Source organism: Rhinoderma darwinii, chromosome 2, assembly GCF_050947455.1.
Source record: "Rhinoderma darwinii isolate aRhiDar2 chromosome 2, aRhiDar2.hap1, whole genome shotgun sequence".
Taxonomy (NCBI): domain Eukaryota; kingdom Metazoa; phylum Chordata; class Amphibia; order Anura; family Rhinodermatidae; genus Rhinoderma; species Rhinoderma darwinii.
In genome coordinates, this window is record NC_134688.1 from 393,634,143 (window position 1) to 393,648,482 (window position 14,340).

The 14,340-nt window shown below is 36.6% G+C and overlaps 1 protein-coding gene across 1 annotated transcript in view; it reads right to left on the reverse strand.

The window, feature by feature from the left end:
* The window catches only part of IL1RAPL1 (interleukin 1 receptor accessory protein like 1), a 1,275,811-nt gene that overhangs the window by 307,002 nt on the left and 954,469 nt on the right, over window positions 1–14,340 (reverse strand). Inside the window, exon 6 of the mRNA XM_075854004.1 lies at window positions 836–910. Within this exon, the coding sequence (XP_075710119.1) occupies window positions 836–910 (75 nt within the window). The remainder of the gene's footprint in view (window positions 1–835; window positions 911–14,340) is intronic.

Below are 14,340 nucleotides of genomic sequence, written 5' to 3' on the forward strand. Positions count from 1 at the left end.
CGACGGGGGCGATTTTTTACGCCTCATTTTCAGAAAACGGCGCTTAAAAAGACTCCCTGTAAAAAGAAGTGCATGTCACTTCTTGAGCCATTTTTGGAGCCATTTTTCATTGACTCCATAGAAAAACAGCTCCAAAAACGGCTGTGAAAAACGCAGCGAAAAACGCGACTCTGAATAAAAAATGGCTGAATATCATGAGCTGTTTTCCCCTGAAAATAGCTCAGGATTGTACAGTCGTTTTTTGTTTGTCTTGTGAACATACCCTAAGACAGGATTGCCAACATGAAATAACTGCATGTTTATGGTGTGAGCTCCTTTTCCTAGTATAAAATCCCTGCTAGCTCTGTAGAGGGTGTGACAATGCAAAGTACTTTGTTATTATAATCTAGTTTCTAATAACTTTCTCCACCATTACACACAGAAAGTCTCTTCTAGTCTCCAACATCGTGTCTACAGCTTATTTTGTGCTTCTGCACTGTTGGATACAAAGTAGAAAAGGTGCAATGTGTTGGGTGCCGCAAGTTAATATAAGAATTAGGAGGATTGTTAAAGATTATAAAACAGTTCAAACTATAAATTACTATAAATTACAAAATACTGTATATTTTCACATACTAACCAACTTCCATGTTTTCTATTTACTGGAATTTTTTTTAAATAACATTTAGGAGTATGTTCATAAATTCAAACCTTAAAGTCTAATACAACAGCATAGTAACTCTAGTAAATTTTAAGTTCTCATAAAATAGGTTGTATTAAAATTTTTTTTCCTATACAATAAGGTAGAACATAAAGACTCTATATTGCAAAAAAATATATACATTTTATATCTTACCTATCTGGGCTTCATGGATTGTCAGTTTGTTTTCCAAAGGATGGAGTAATTTCGGTGGTTTATCGGTCAGTGGAGCTGAAACAACACATTATAATGTTAACATATTAGAAAAGTCTGTTGTTGTGTTATACATAATGAGTTATATAAAGGGTTAGAATGAAGTGAATTTGGGAAAATTCACTTTGCCAGTATTATGCTGATGAGAAAATGTCCTATTGTGGAGCTATATTTTGCCTATATAAGACGATGGACGTTGAAATAGGGGTCTGTATTAAAGCCTTCCAACTTCCATTTTCTTATGTGGGGTAATGTGACTCCATAATAGTTCATTTAACTGTTGTCAGAGCCCTAATGAAACTATTTTTTTTACAGATTTGCTTATTTCTACAGAATATCCATCACAAAATCTACCTGCAGTTTTATATACCATCTTAGCATAATAATAATTAAGTATTTCACCATTGTGGAAATTATATTACTGGAATAATAAAGCCAAGTCTGCGTTCACATCTGCGTCAGGGCTCCATTCCGACGTTCCGTTGAAAATGTTCCGTCAGAATTGAGTCATGACTGACACAAACTGAAAACAGAGGTTTCTGTTTCCATCACCATTGATTTCAATGGTGACGGATCCGGTGCCAATGGTTTCCATTTGTCTCCGCTGTGCAGGGGTTCCGTTGTTTTGATGGAATCAATAGCGCAGTCGACTACGCTATTGATTCCGTCAAAACGATGGAAGCCCTGCACAACGGAGAGAAACGGAAACCATTGGCACCGGATCCATCACCATTGAAATCAATGGTGATGGAAACGGAAACCAGAGGTTTCCGTTTCCATCGTCAGTCAGGGCTCCGCTCCAATGGAAAGCTCAGATGGAACATCAGAACGGAGTCCTGACGCAGATGTGAACGCAGGCTAACAATACTTTCAAATCTCAAATATAATCTGGACAAGTTGAAATCTTTGTCATCGCAGCCCAGGGGTCTAACGAAGACCCCCAGGACTGCCTTCACTCTGCCTCTGTTAAGTCGGTAGAAATGGCTATATACTGCAATACATTAGTGTTGCAGTGTATTTTAACAGCGATCCAACGATTGCGTAAAATAAAGTTAAATAAAGTTTTCAGTAATGAAAAAAAGTAATGTAAAAAATACGAAAGTAAACAAATTTGTATTGCTGCATCCGTAAAAGTCCAAACTATTACAATATAGCATTATTTAATTCACACAGTGAACGTCGTAAAAAGGAAAAAATATAAAATGCCGGAATCGCTGCTTTTTGGTCAACTTAGTGGTGAAAAAAATTGTACTAAAAAGTGCTCAAAAAGTCGTATGTACTAAAATTATGTACCTATAAAAACCACAGCTCGTGCTGCAAAAAATAAGCCCTCACACCGCTCAATCGGCAAAAAAATAAAAAAGTTATGGCTTTCAGAATATGGAAAAATATTTTATATATTTTTTTCTAACAAATAGATTTTCTTTGTAAAAGGAGTAAAAGATTAAAAAAACTATATAAATCTGGTATCACCGTAATCGTATTGACCAGCAGAATAAAATTTCCATTTTTACTGCACGATGAAAGACGTAACGATGAAACCCAAAAGAAAATGGAGGAATCACAGTTTTTTCCAATTCCACAACACATACAATTTCTTTTTCAGTTACCCTGTACATTATATGGTACTTTAAATGGTGCCAAATTGGTATGAAATGAAAATGACAGCAACATATATAGCTATAGATAAATGGATGGTAGCTGGTGGTAACAAGCAGCCTGTTTGAAAACACACTTCATTGTTGTATTTTTTAGGATTTTTAAAATAAAAAAATTGGTTCAAACATTATCCAGGGTAGATGCCTGGCTATGTTTATGCACATGCGGTGGTATCAGAAGAAGCAATGGCTTTTTAACAAGTGGTCCAAAAATTATCCCTTTTGGGGGGGCAGATCCCTTCTGGTGATTTTACACACACGGTGGTATCAAAAGAAGCAATGGCTTTTTAACAAGCGGTCCAAAAATTATCCCTTTTTGGGTAGTAGCAAAAGGTTTGGTGCAACAAATTTTTTTTAAGCAAATTTAATCTGACGGCCGGCTTGACCGAATCGGACCCAAAGCTAATTTCAAGAAATTCGCTCATCTCTAATCAGAATTATTCATAATCCTGAGAATCAATTTTTTTAAGATTTATTCTTCTCTATTCATAAAATAGTATCTATAATTATGAATCAGGGTCAGAAAACTAGATCTTCGATGAGAGATTTGACTAATCACTGTTGCTTATCAAGTCATGGGACAGGCCAGTCAACTTTCAGCAGAAGAGGGTGAGAAAGAGGACAGAGCCCTTAATGAATATTTATGAGCAGTTTTTTAAAAATTTTATTTAAATATATGGATGAGACTCATTAGGTTATACAATAAAAATAATCCTCACATAGAGCAGAAAATATTTATAAATCATTCTGCAATAATTGGTCTAAAAACATAGACAAAGAACATTTTTAGATTTGCCATACTTTAATTGAATACAATTTATATATTTCATGAAAACAAAGCCAAATTCAACCTCTGCTTCTTTGACTTTCACCTAATAGTAAACTATATTTTAAGTAAGCAACCTACTTCTTCATTGAAATCAATACATCCAGATATAAAAAGAACAAACCCTTAGCGGCAAACAAAACAACAGATGGCACTTGCCAGTATCACTAATAATCAAATAGCACAGCTGCTCGGATCACTTTGTACAGTATATACCGATAAAACATTGTGTATGATTTTGATCATGTTTTACTCTCCTGGGGTCCCTGTTCTTTTCTTACCCTTTCAAATGGTTACATTTAATTTTTAAAGTCCAGGATTAGATTTAAAAAAATTTAATATTAAATTCTTTACTTTTTACCTAATTGATTGTTGTTAATGTAGAGTTCAGTAAACAATAAAATAATCCATTATTCTTTAAAATGATGCAAATATTAACCACATCGTATCTTGGCTTAACAATCGCAGATATAGTGATTCATCCCTTTCAAAGTTTCCTCTACTTATTTCATGTACCTACAAGTATGCAGGAACCTGCCCCTGGATATATCCTAGGAACTCATTTATTTTCTGTCCCATTGTGAAAGGTCCAAAGGCAACTACTTCATTAAAAATCAACTATGTTTGCGACTTCTTGATTTATTCTATTATATTGGTACCTTGCTGACACATACCACAAACCCAATGATGCCATCTACCATACCAAACTACTATATTCACTTTCTTACCCATTCTATTGTATGTTTTTGCTTAATATTATATAGAATAAAGTTTTCCATACAGTCAGATTCAGGTATTGAAACAATACAAGTATGGCAAAATAATCACTGGTTCTCGGAAAGGGGATAAGTGGTAGAGATCTTCCATGGCTTACTCAATATGGCCTTCTGAACACAACCACATTACAGCTCTGTACAAGATCCAAGTTATATGAAGCTGTAATATAGCACCTATAGAAATCTAATGGGCTATACTGTAGCTTCGTATGCCTCTGATTTCATACAGAGAGAAAAACAATTGTGACATGTTCCATCGCATGTCGTATCATAGAGATAGTCTCCCCTCAACGCAGTTCTTCTAGGAGAGAATATCGCCATAATACAGTGCTGTTACAGAGGCATCATAAGGCAGCACTTGGAGTGTCTATGGTTCTGTGGTATGAAAGTGTGGAGTTTCCGTGTTTCTCTGTAAGGCCTTATTTACACGAACGTAGTTCACGTCCGTGATACGCGCGTGAAAATCCCACGCGTCGCACGGACCTATGTAACTCAATGGGGCCGTTCAGACAGTGCGTGGTTTTCACTCAGCGTGTGTCCACTGCGTAAAACTCACGACATGTCCTATAGTCAATGGGTGCGTGAAAATCACACGCGGAACACGGACGCACTTCCGTGTGCTGCGTGTGATTCGCGCAACAGTTATTCAAGAAATGAAGGCAAAAATAAAAGCACCTCCTTCATTTTTGTTTCTAAACATAAAAACAGTGTCATAAGGATGGCATATGCACGAAAATCACGCAGCCACGCACCAAACACTTATGACACACGGAACTGCAAAGCGCAAAATGCACACGTTCATTTGAATTTCATCTAAGGCTGTGCGGTCCCAGGAGATCAATAAGTCATGGTGGCCATACCTTCAGAAAATGATTGTGTCAGTCTCCGATTCTAACTCAGTTCTCTGAGAGTTTACGTCAAAAATACAATCACGCTGACTTAGATAACATGTAAAACATATCTAGCTGGTCATATTGTAAAACATGCCTTATAATACCCATCCAGCAGCACAGGCAAATTGTGGGTGCAGGCCCTGGGGAACAGACCCATGTCCCGTGTATATAGAAAGCAAAAAAATGGGCAGAACTCTATAGAATAAAGTGAATAATGAGGGGTACTTTATTACCCTCAGTGCAACGTTTCAGCTCTGTTCACTTGAGCCTTTCTCAAGCCGTACAGAGTGCTGCCTAATTTTTCCTCTATATATATATATATATATATATATATATATACATATATATATATATATATATATATATAATTCTGTTAAACAAAGTCAAATGAGTTGTCAATTCCATGAAAATAACATCTGTTTCTATAATCCTACTGCATTATGAAACAGATAATGAAGGATACAATAATATGTTTTGTTCTGGTAGGTTTAACAAATGGGTTATTGCCCTCGAATACATATGACCTCTAAATATGTCATTCTAAATATACCTTTGTGATAGTAATTGATATTGTCAGCTAATGCAGTCACGCACTTTGCAAAAAGGCTAAAATAAGACACATTGTTTTTCTAGAGTGCTGGTTCTTCCTTATTGTAATCTAAAGCGATCTCTGTGGGTTGCCAACAAGTGCAAGAACATTAGCAGATGAATAAGAAATACAATGTAATCCTACTAATAAAACCGCATGTTGCCATTCACTTTAAGACAAATACTGTACAATAGAAAAGTTTGACTTGATTGGCAGGAAGTTTGCTGAAGTTGAACAGCTCTAGTTACATATGCTTATAGTATTTTACTAAAGTATAGTTTAACATATGCGATATTATTGGTTGATCATTAAGTAGTATAGAATAAAAATGGTCAAAAAAAAATAATTATAATAATTATATACAAAAATTTAAATCTGGCATTATTTTAAAAAACAAAATTATTTCATCTGTTCAAAATAGTCCCAAAATATATTCTAATATTGTTTTGCCTTAGGGTATGTTCACACGATGTGTTTTCAGACGTAAATTGGGCCGTTTATGCCTCAAATTACGGCTGAAAAAACGGCACCATTATGCCTACATCTGCTTGCAATGGGATTTACTGTGTTCCGTTCCCACGAGGCGTAATTTTACGCGTCGTTTTCAAAATACCGCATCAAAAGAAGTGCAGGTAATTTCTTGGGACGTTTTTGGAGCCGTTTTTCATTGACTCCAGTTGTCCATTAGAAAGGCTCATTTGCATAAATATAAAATTGCTCATAACTTGGCCAAAAATGATCGTTTAAAAAAACAAAAAACATTACTGTTATCTACATTGCAGCGCCGATCACATGCAATAGGAGATAGGGATTTGATAATCTGGTGACAGAGCCTCTTTAAACCCTGTCTGTCCCATCAGCCTTTGCTGGAGGATTGTGTATTGTTTCTGATTGTGGGCCTATCCAGTCGTGTGGATTTCGCCCCTAGTTCCTAGTTGGATCCTGTTTCCTGGTGCTTGTGCTCCTGCTATTGTCTCCTGGCTACTGTGTTTGATCTTCTGCTCTGCTGCTGTGATCGTGCTCCAGTCCTGCGGCTGTCTTTGTAGTCCTGCTACATGTGGCCCATATCTGCCTGTGACAAGACCTCAATCCTGTGATGTGACACCACGTGCTCCTGATATCTCTTGGTTCTCTGTTCCTGGCGACTGGCAACTCCTGGACTCTGTTCCTGGCATCTCCTGATTCCAAGTGTAGTGCTTATGCCTGGTTACTGCTTCCTGTGTCTCCTGGTTCTGCCCAAGGTCTGCCCCTGGTTCTGTCTTCAGTCAGCTTCATCTTTGCCACTCTGATGTTTGCAACATCTGGTCCTGTTGGACCTTCTCTTAGTTTATGGACTGTCCAGTTACTCCATTACGTGTTTCTGCATCCCTGTCCTTTTGTTGTGGTGACTGCTGTTTTCCGGCTGCCAACTGGTTGCAGACCAAGGATCCACTACCCAAGTTAATAAATTATGTTGCTTTATTCTGAAATCTGCGTATCCATTCCTGTATACAGTTTGTTGTCAATAAATCAACGTTACAACACTCGCTCTATTGTCTCCCTAACTGAGAGGGGTAAATGGCATGAAAAGAGCTACCCCATCCTCCAGTCTGCCGTGGTAAAATTTCAATGCACATTCTGTGGTAAAAAAGACCACCCCATGAATGAAATGTGGAAGGGTAAGTCCAAATGGTGCGGCCCTGACACGGTCGTGACACGGCCAACAACCGCCCTGGCACCATGTTCCACGCGACGGTCAACTAGTCTGTTAATGGTTTCACGTTATTGCGGGTAAAATGGCCCTTTACCTGCAAAATCATGCGGCCATAAAGGGTTTATTTATTAATAACCGCTCGATTTTTGCAGGTAAAGGGCTCTTTTACCCACAATAATGCGTGGCCATTAACAGACTAGTAGACATGGTGCCGGCGCAGTTGTTGGCCGTGTCACGACCGTGTCAGGGCCGCTCCATTTGGACAACCTCTAAAACTAACAACTCACCATATCCATTATAATCACTACATAAAAATACTGCAAAAATAACAATAAAACAAGTTACAGTTAGGGTATGACCTATGTTATCAATATCAGATAGAAAGAGTAACACAAATAAAATAATCCTCTTTTACCATCAAATAAACAAGGTATATATTTATAGATTTTATCAAATTAATTAAGGAAATTGTGTTATTTGCTGTCATTTTACAACCATTTTTATTGTGTACACAAAAAAAAGAATTAAGCAAATTGGCAAATTGTCTTGATGAAAGGGATTCTACTGGCTAAAAACCAACCCTGTATATAAGGGTATGTTCACACGCTGAGAGGCAGTTACGTGTGAAAAGACAGACTGTTAACAGCTGCCTCGTTTCACACGCAAAAGCTCCTCCTCGTAATTTACGAGGCGTCTGAGACGCTCGTAAACCTTGAGCCGTGCTTCATTGATTTCAATGAAGAACGGCTCAAATTACGTGGCAAAGAAGTGCCCTGCACTTCTTTGCCGAGGCAGTAAATTTACGCGTCGTCGTTTGACAGCTGTCAAACGACGACGCGTAAATAACAGGTCGTCTGCACAGTACGTCGGCAAACCCATTCAAATGAATGGGCAGATGTTTGCCGACGTATTGCAGCCCTATTTTCAGACGTAAAACGAGGCATAATACGCCTCGTATACGTCTGAAATTTGGCCGTGTGAACATACCCTAAACCTGCAATTATATGTTACTCCACTTCCCCCGGCTAACCCACAGACAGTAGAAGTGAAGGCAGATGGAAGAGCATAACAGATGACTGCAGTATAAGACTACACAGGGTTTGTTTATAATGTGCAATTGGATATTTTTCAAGAATATTTGTGAAGTTGTTAAATAAAATTTTAGATGCATCTGAGCAGAAGCAATAAAGAAAGAAAATAAAACACAAATACAATTATTAATTTTATTGTACTGGTCCTAAATTACAAGATGCTCAGAGTTTCAGACACGATTCTTATAGTTGTTAATGGAACCGGTCAACATTGGGTTGACAAACACACCCCTACAGCTTGAATATTAAACAAGCTTAGACTCATATAATGCATGTTCTGTTCTTTATTCCATTCTGTGAGTTCGTGTTCCTGCATAAGGTTACAACTAAGTAAGTTAGTTATAACTGGTGTAAAAACTACACTAGGGAAGTATGTACTATAAGTAATAAATCCTCAGATCAAGCTTTGCACAGACACTAAATTCACAGGGAATGCCTAGAGATTTCTGCTCAGAAGCCCACAGAATTGTCAATGCAGCTGTAAATGACAATGGGCTATAATATAAGTTAGACCAAAAACCGCGACACCTATAAACATATTCGTGGTGATACCATGCATCTGGCTGGTCTTGGTGTATATGCCAACACACATGTAAGGCTACACTCACCAAAATACAGCAACAAAAAAAGAAGACAAACGAGTGCTGAATAGCCAAACAGTAATGAGAATAAAATCAATGCTTTATTAGATATACATAAAAAAATATGCTAACAATTAGCCCTACAATACAAACAGGAAGACAAACAGTGGTTGTACTATTATATAATGAATTTCATATTAAATGTGTGACCAAAAGTTTCGGTTGGGTAATGTAATAAAGTGCAATAATCAGATAGTGATGATAATCATACTGTCAGGGAAAAATATAAATGTGCACACCCATGTTCATAGAGCCACAAGAGTAGAATCCACCCCGATTAAATCTCGCTGCCAAAGTGATTAATTATAGCCCAATAATGCTTGAACTGATCCTTTGTGACTTCGTTTTGCTTTCTCCACTTGCTGTTTGAAAGTACCAAGATCCCGGTCGTAGTGCACCCGCATCTCTAGCTGGCGGCTTGCTGTTGGGCATCCATGCAGTGACAGAGGTACACCGGATACATGTAATGGAACGACTGTTCTAGAAAGCCTTGCCCGCGGATACATGATTGCATGCTGCCACTATAGACCAGCCAGGTACCTTGCTTAATATATTATGTACAAAACACATGGATCAGCTTGTACATGATTGGCGGGGGGGGGGGGGGGTTAAATGGAGCATTTTTAGTGCTGAGGGCCACACCCAGATGAAGGCTCTCAGTTGCACGTGTGTCGGGTCGGACTCCTCTCTTTTGGTTCTGGGAACATGGCCATGTACGGTTATATTTTTGCCTGACAGTATGATTAGCATGACTATCTGATTGATGCACTTCTGCACTTTATTACATTATCTACACTAAGCTTTTGGTCATTGGGGACATCTTGTCATGGTTTTAATATGAAATTCATTATATAATATTACAACCACTGTTTGGCATCCTGTTTGTATTGTGGGACTCATTTTTAGCTATTTTTTTTTAATGTATAACAGATAAAGCATTGATTTTATTTGTATTACTCTGGCTATCTGGCACTCGTTTGTTCTCTTTTGGGTTTGCTATAATACGTTGAAGATTTGTATAAGTTGAGTAATGTCATGTACTGTATTTGCAAAGTTTCTCAACTCTTAATGTAGATTTAGAACTGTAAAATAATAGTTCATGATGACACTACACCTTAAAAATAACGGTTCTTTAATAAAGCTTGACTCCTAATTTCTATAATGTTTCCTTGCAATAAATCATACATTTTTTTTTATTTCATCCCTTTTGTTACATGTCACTTAAAACATTTTTCCCGGCTTTCAGAAAAGAGCATTGATTATATTATATGCAATGACTGAAAAGAAAAATGTATTCACTTTAGAACATTCAATTTTAGTAAAGTATATATATCTTTTTAGAAAAGGAGAATTCAGAACATTAATGTTACACTTCTCAATGACTATTGAGGAAATTATTTCTGTAATTATGCCATTTTACATAATTTGTATAAAAATAAATTCAGAGGAGCTCCACAAAAGATCAGGCACAGCAACTAAAAGCAATAATAGAAGATAGCTGATTGTCCTGGTAACTATACTACAACTTAATTGTAGAAATGTTATACTAATCACCGCTGTGACAATTTGCAGTAGCCTATAGAGTATAAAAATGACAAAATGATAATACAATAATAACAAAGAGAGATAAAAATAAACTCTCCTCTCTTTATGTGATGATAATACAATGCCTGTTGAACATGTACCATACAGGAAACAAAATGATGTCCTTCCAAGCCAAGCTAATCATTATAATATGTGTAATAGAACTTGTGGACTAAATCCTCATGTTTAATTTAAATTTAAGTAAACTTTATAAGTATCAGTATTAATTGGTCTTATGCAAGAATACAACAATTAATATGATTGTATACAGGAAGATGGCCATTTTAGTAGCCCAAACTTTAAAGAGGACTTGCCGGCTTTTCTGATATGTCTGTTTTAGTAAATACTTGTATTCCACATTAGATAAAAATACTGGAGCAACTTTTCTTAAAACACTGCACTTTGCCATTCGTCTATTATTCCTCCTGGAAATGTATGAATACATTGAACACTGGGTGTTTCCATTAACCTTGACAAAGAGGGGTGTTCTTACACATTCTGACACTGACAGCACTAATTGGACAGTGTCAGACTGTGAAGGGACACGCCCCCAACTGGTAACACCCAGGGGTTAATTTATTCAGAACTTGCCAGGAGAAATAACAGAGGTACAACACTACATAGAGTGTGCTGACATATACAGTATGGCTTTAAATTGTTGGCCTGCTCTTATACATATGTAGCCATCTTTATCTTGACTTTTAAAACATTAAATACACAGTGGCAAGAAACTTTAACTTGATCTTTTCAATGGCTTTTGTTGTGTGATATCACGCTGCAGCAAGTTATCGGAGTCCAGATAAATATATACACATCTACACTAAAATAGATTACTGTTACAGTTGGGAACATCCACTTATACTGATGTAAAGATGTAGCCATCTTTATCTTGACTTTTAACGCATAATAATATTACACAGTGGCAAGAGCCTTTATCTTGACTTTTTCCATGACTTTTCAATGGCTTTTGTTGTGTGATTTCACGCTGCAGCAAGTTATCACAGTCAACTTGGAATCTTATACACAGTGGTACAAGTAATGTATAGGTCTAACTTGTTTGCTATATCTACATGGCAATTTATTTCAAGGAACTAGAATATTATTTGCTTTTAGCACATATACTATACACTTGTCAGATCTTATAAATAGAGGTTTTCTATGTCATCTATATACCTACTTGGCATCTTTTACATAGTGAAAAGGATATATTTCCACCTCTTGACTGTACCTACGTGGTATCTTATACAAGAACCTCATGTTCATGTTTCTAAATTATGCCTAGCGGCTTAGATCAACGTATATATTGTGGATTGTGCAGTCCATGTCTAGTTTCTCACAATGCTGATATTGTATAGTCTATCCTCCTCATTTCTTTTGTTTTACTTGGTACCAGCACTCCACGCATTTGAAAAAATACCCAGCTGATTTTAATTCAGGAATGACCTCATAAGTGTTCCTGCTCTTGCTATTGCTCTCAGTTGGCCACTGGGGGCGCATGGCAAGGTCAGCTCATTCCATCTGTTCACATGTTGTGGTGCTGTATAGTGGTGTCTGTTGCTGTAGTGCTGCACATGTGGGGGGACGTGGCCCAGAGCCAGGGAGGCTTGGCACGGTCTGTTAGCATGGGTGCTTTTGGACCACTGGGTTGCTCCCTCTGCAGGAGCGGTGCTGCGGTGGCGGGGGGCCGCCATGCAGTGCTGCAGCCGATAGAGTAGGGACCCACTTAAAAGAGGTCGCTGTGAAGTGGCAAGTGAGCTTATACAGTTTGATCAAAATGTTTACAAATAACCTCATGTTCATGTTTCTAAATTATGCCTAGCGGCTCAGATCAACGTATATATTGTGGATTGTGCGGTCCATGTCTAGTTTCTCACAATGCTGATATCTTATACAAATGTTTACTGGGTACAAAAATATTGTTCAAGATCAACTGTTACGTCAAGCATTACAATGATGTCAAAACATATTCAAAATGATAATAAAAATAGAACAATTTGAAGGGAAACATATAAAGTTAGTAAAGGATCATTACTTTACTCGGTAGGAGTTTTGCATGTTTGTTTATAAAAAGTTTAACAACTGGCAGAAATCATTAGGGAAACTGGGAAGCTTCACCTCTGCCCTGACTAAATGCACATTAACTTGCAATATAATAAGATCCATTTTGTACATTTTGTACATATAACCCAATAGCGGGAACAGTATTTTCTGTATAAAAAAGAACATTTATTTAGTCTTAATAGAGATTACATTACAAGGTATATTAGCATCAATTAACCCTTTCAGGACTTCATTTTTTGCTTTGTCATTTTGGTCTTTCACTCCCTGCCTTCCAAGTGCCATAACTTTTTTTCTTTTTTACGTCAGTAGAGTGGTGTGAGGGCTTATTTTTTTTGTCGGAGAAGTTGTAGTTTCTATTGGCACCATTTAAAGTACCATATAATGTACTGGGAAACTGTAAAAAAAATTCTTTGCAGGCTGAAATTGGAAAAAACAGTGATTCCTCCATTTTTTTGGGGTTTCGTTTTTACAGCTTTCACTGTGCGGGAAAAGAACTTAACTTTATTCTGCAACTCAATACAATTATGGTGATACCAAATTTATGTTTTTTTTTTATATTTGACTTCTTTTACAAAGAAAAAACTATCTGTGAAAAAAAAATTGTTTTGTTTCACCACATTCTAAGAGCCATAAAGTTTTTTATTTTTTAGTTGATTTCACGGTGTGAGGGCATTTTTTTTGCGCAACGAGATGCAGTTTTAATTGGTACAATTTTTTGGTATATACAACTTCTGTATCACCTTTTATTAAAAAAAATGTAGCGCTAAGGTGACCAAAAAACAGAGAATTTGGCGTTGCATTTCTATTTTTTGTAGCGTTCACCGTGCGAGTTAAATAATGTTGTATTAGTTCAGACTTTTATGGATGCAGTGATACCAATTTTGTTTATTTTTTAATTTTTTATATTACTTTAGTGGAAAAATTCAAAAAGTTTTGTTTTGAACTTTCAGTACTAAAAATACACAGTGTATGGTGCTGGGTCAGCGCGTGAGCCCCCTCCACACATCACCTTCCCCGCTTCAGGACATTTCATTAGCAGCAATAATATTTGTATGCTAAATTCTCAAATTTATTGAAAACCATTATGCACTCATGGATTTGTATGAAATGCTTGCGCCACTATATTGAGAGGCAAATGATGTCATGATGATATTAATTCCTTCTTTCTAATACATAGGTTCTGTTTCTGTTCAAGATTAAATGGAAATATATAAAATAGTAACTGGATAAATGAAAAGGCCCCCTTTCAGTTGAAGACCCTTCTACTCTAACCAGAGACAGTTGTTTCAGTCTATAGGAATATCACGCTTCATTGAAATCAACATAAAACTATGTTGCAACGGGTGACAATTATTTAATACTCCTGGGTACTTTATATTAGTGGAAAAATTTGGTCAATAAATTCATTGCTTATTTGTGAAAAACACCAAAATTTCGAGAAAATTTGCAAAAATTATGATTTTTCTAATTTTAAATGTATCTGCTTGTAAAACAGATAGTAATACCACACAAAATAGTTACTATTTCACATATTCCATATGTCTACTTTATATTTGCATCGTTTTTTGAACATTATTTTATTTTTCTAGGACGTTACAAGGCTTAGTACTTTACCAGCAATTTCTCACATTTTCAA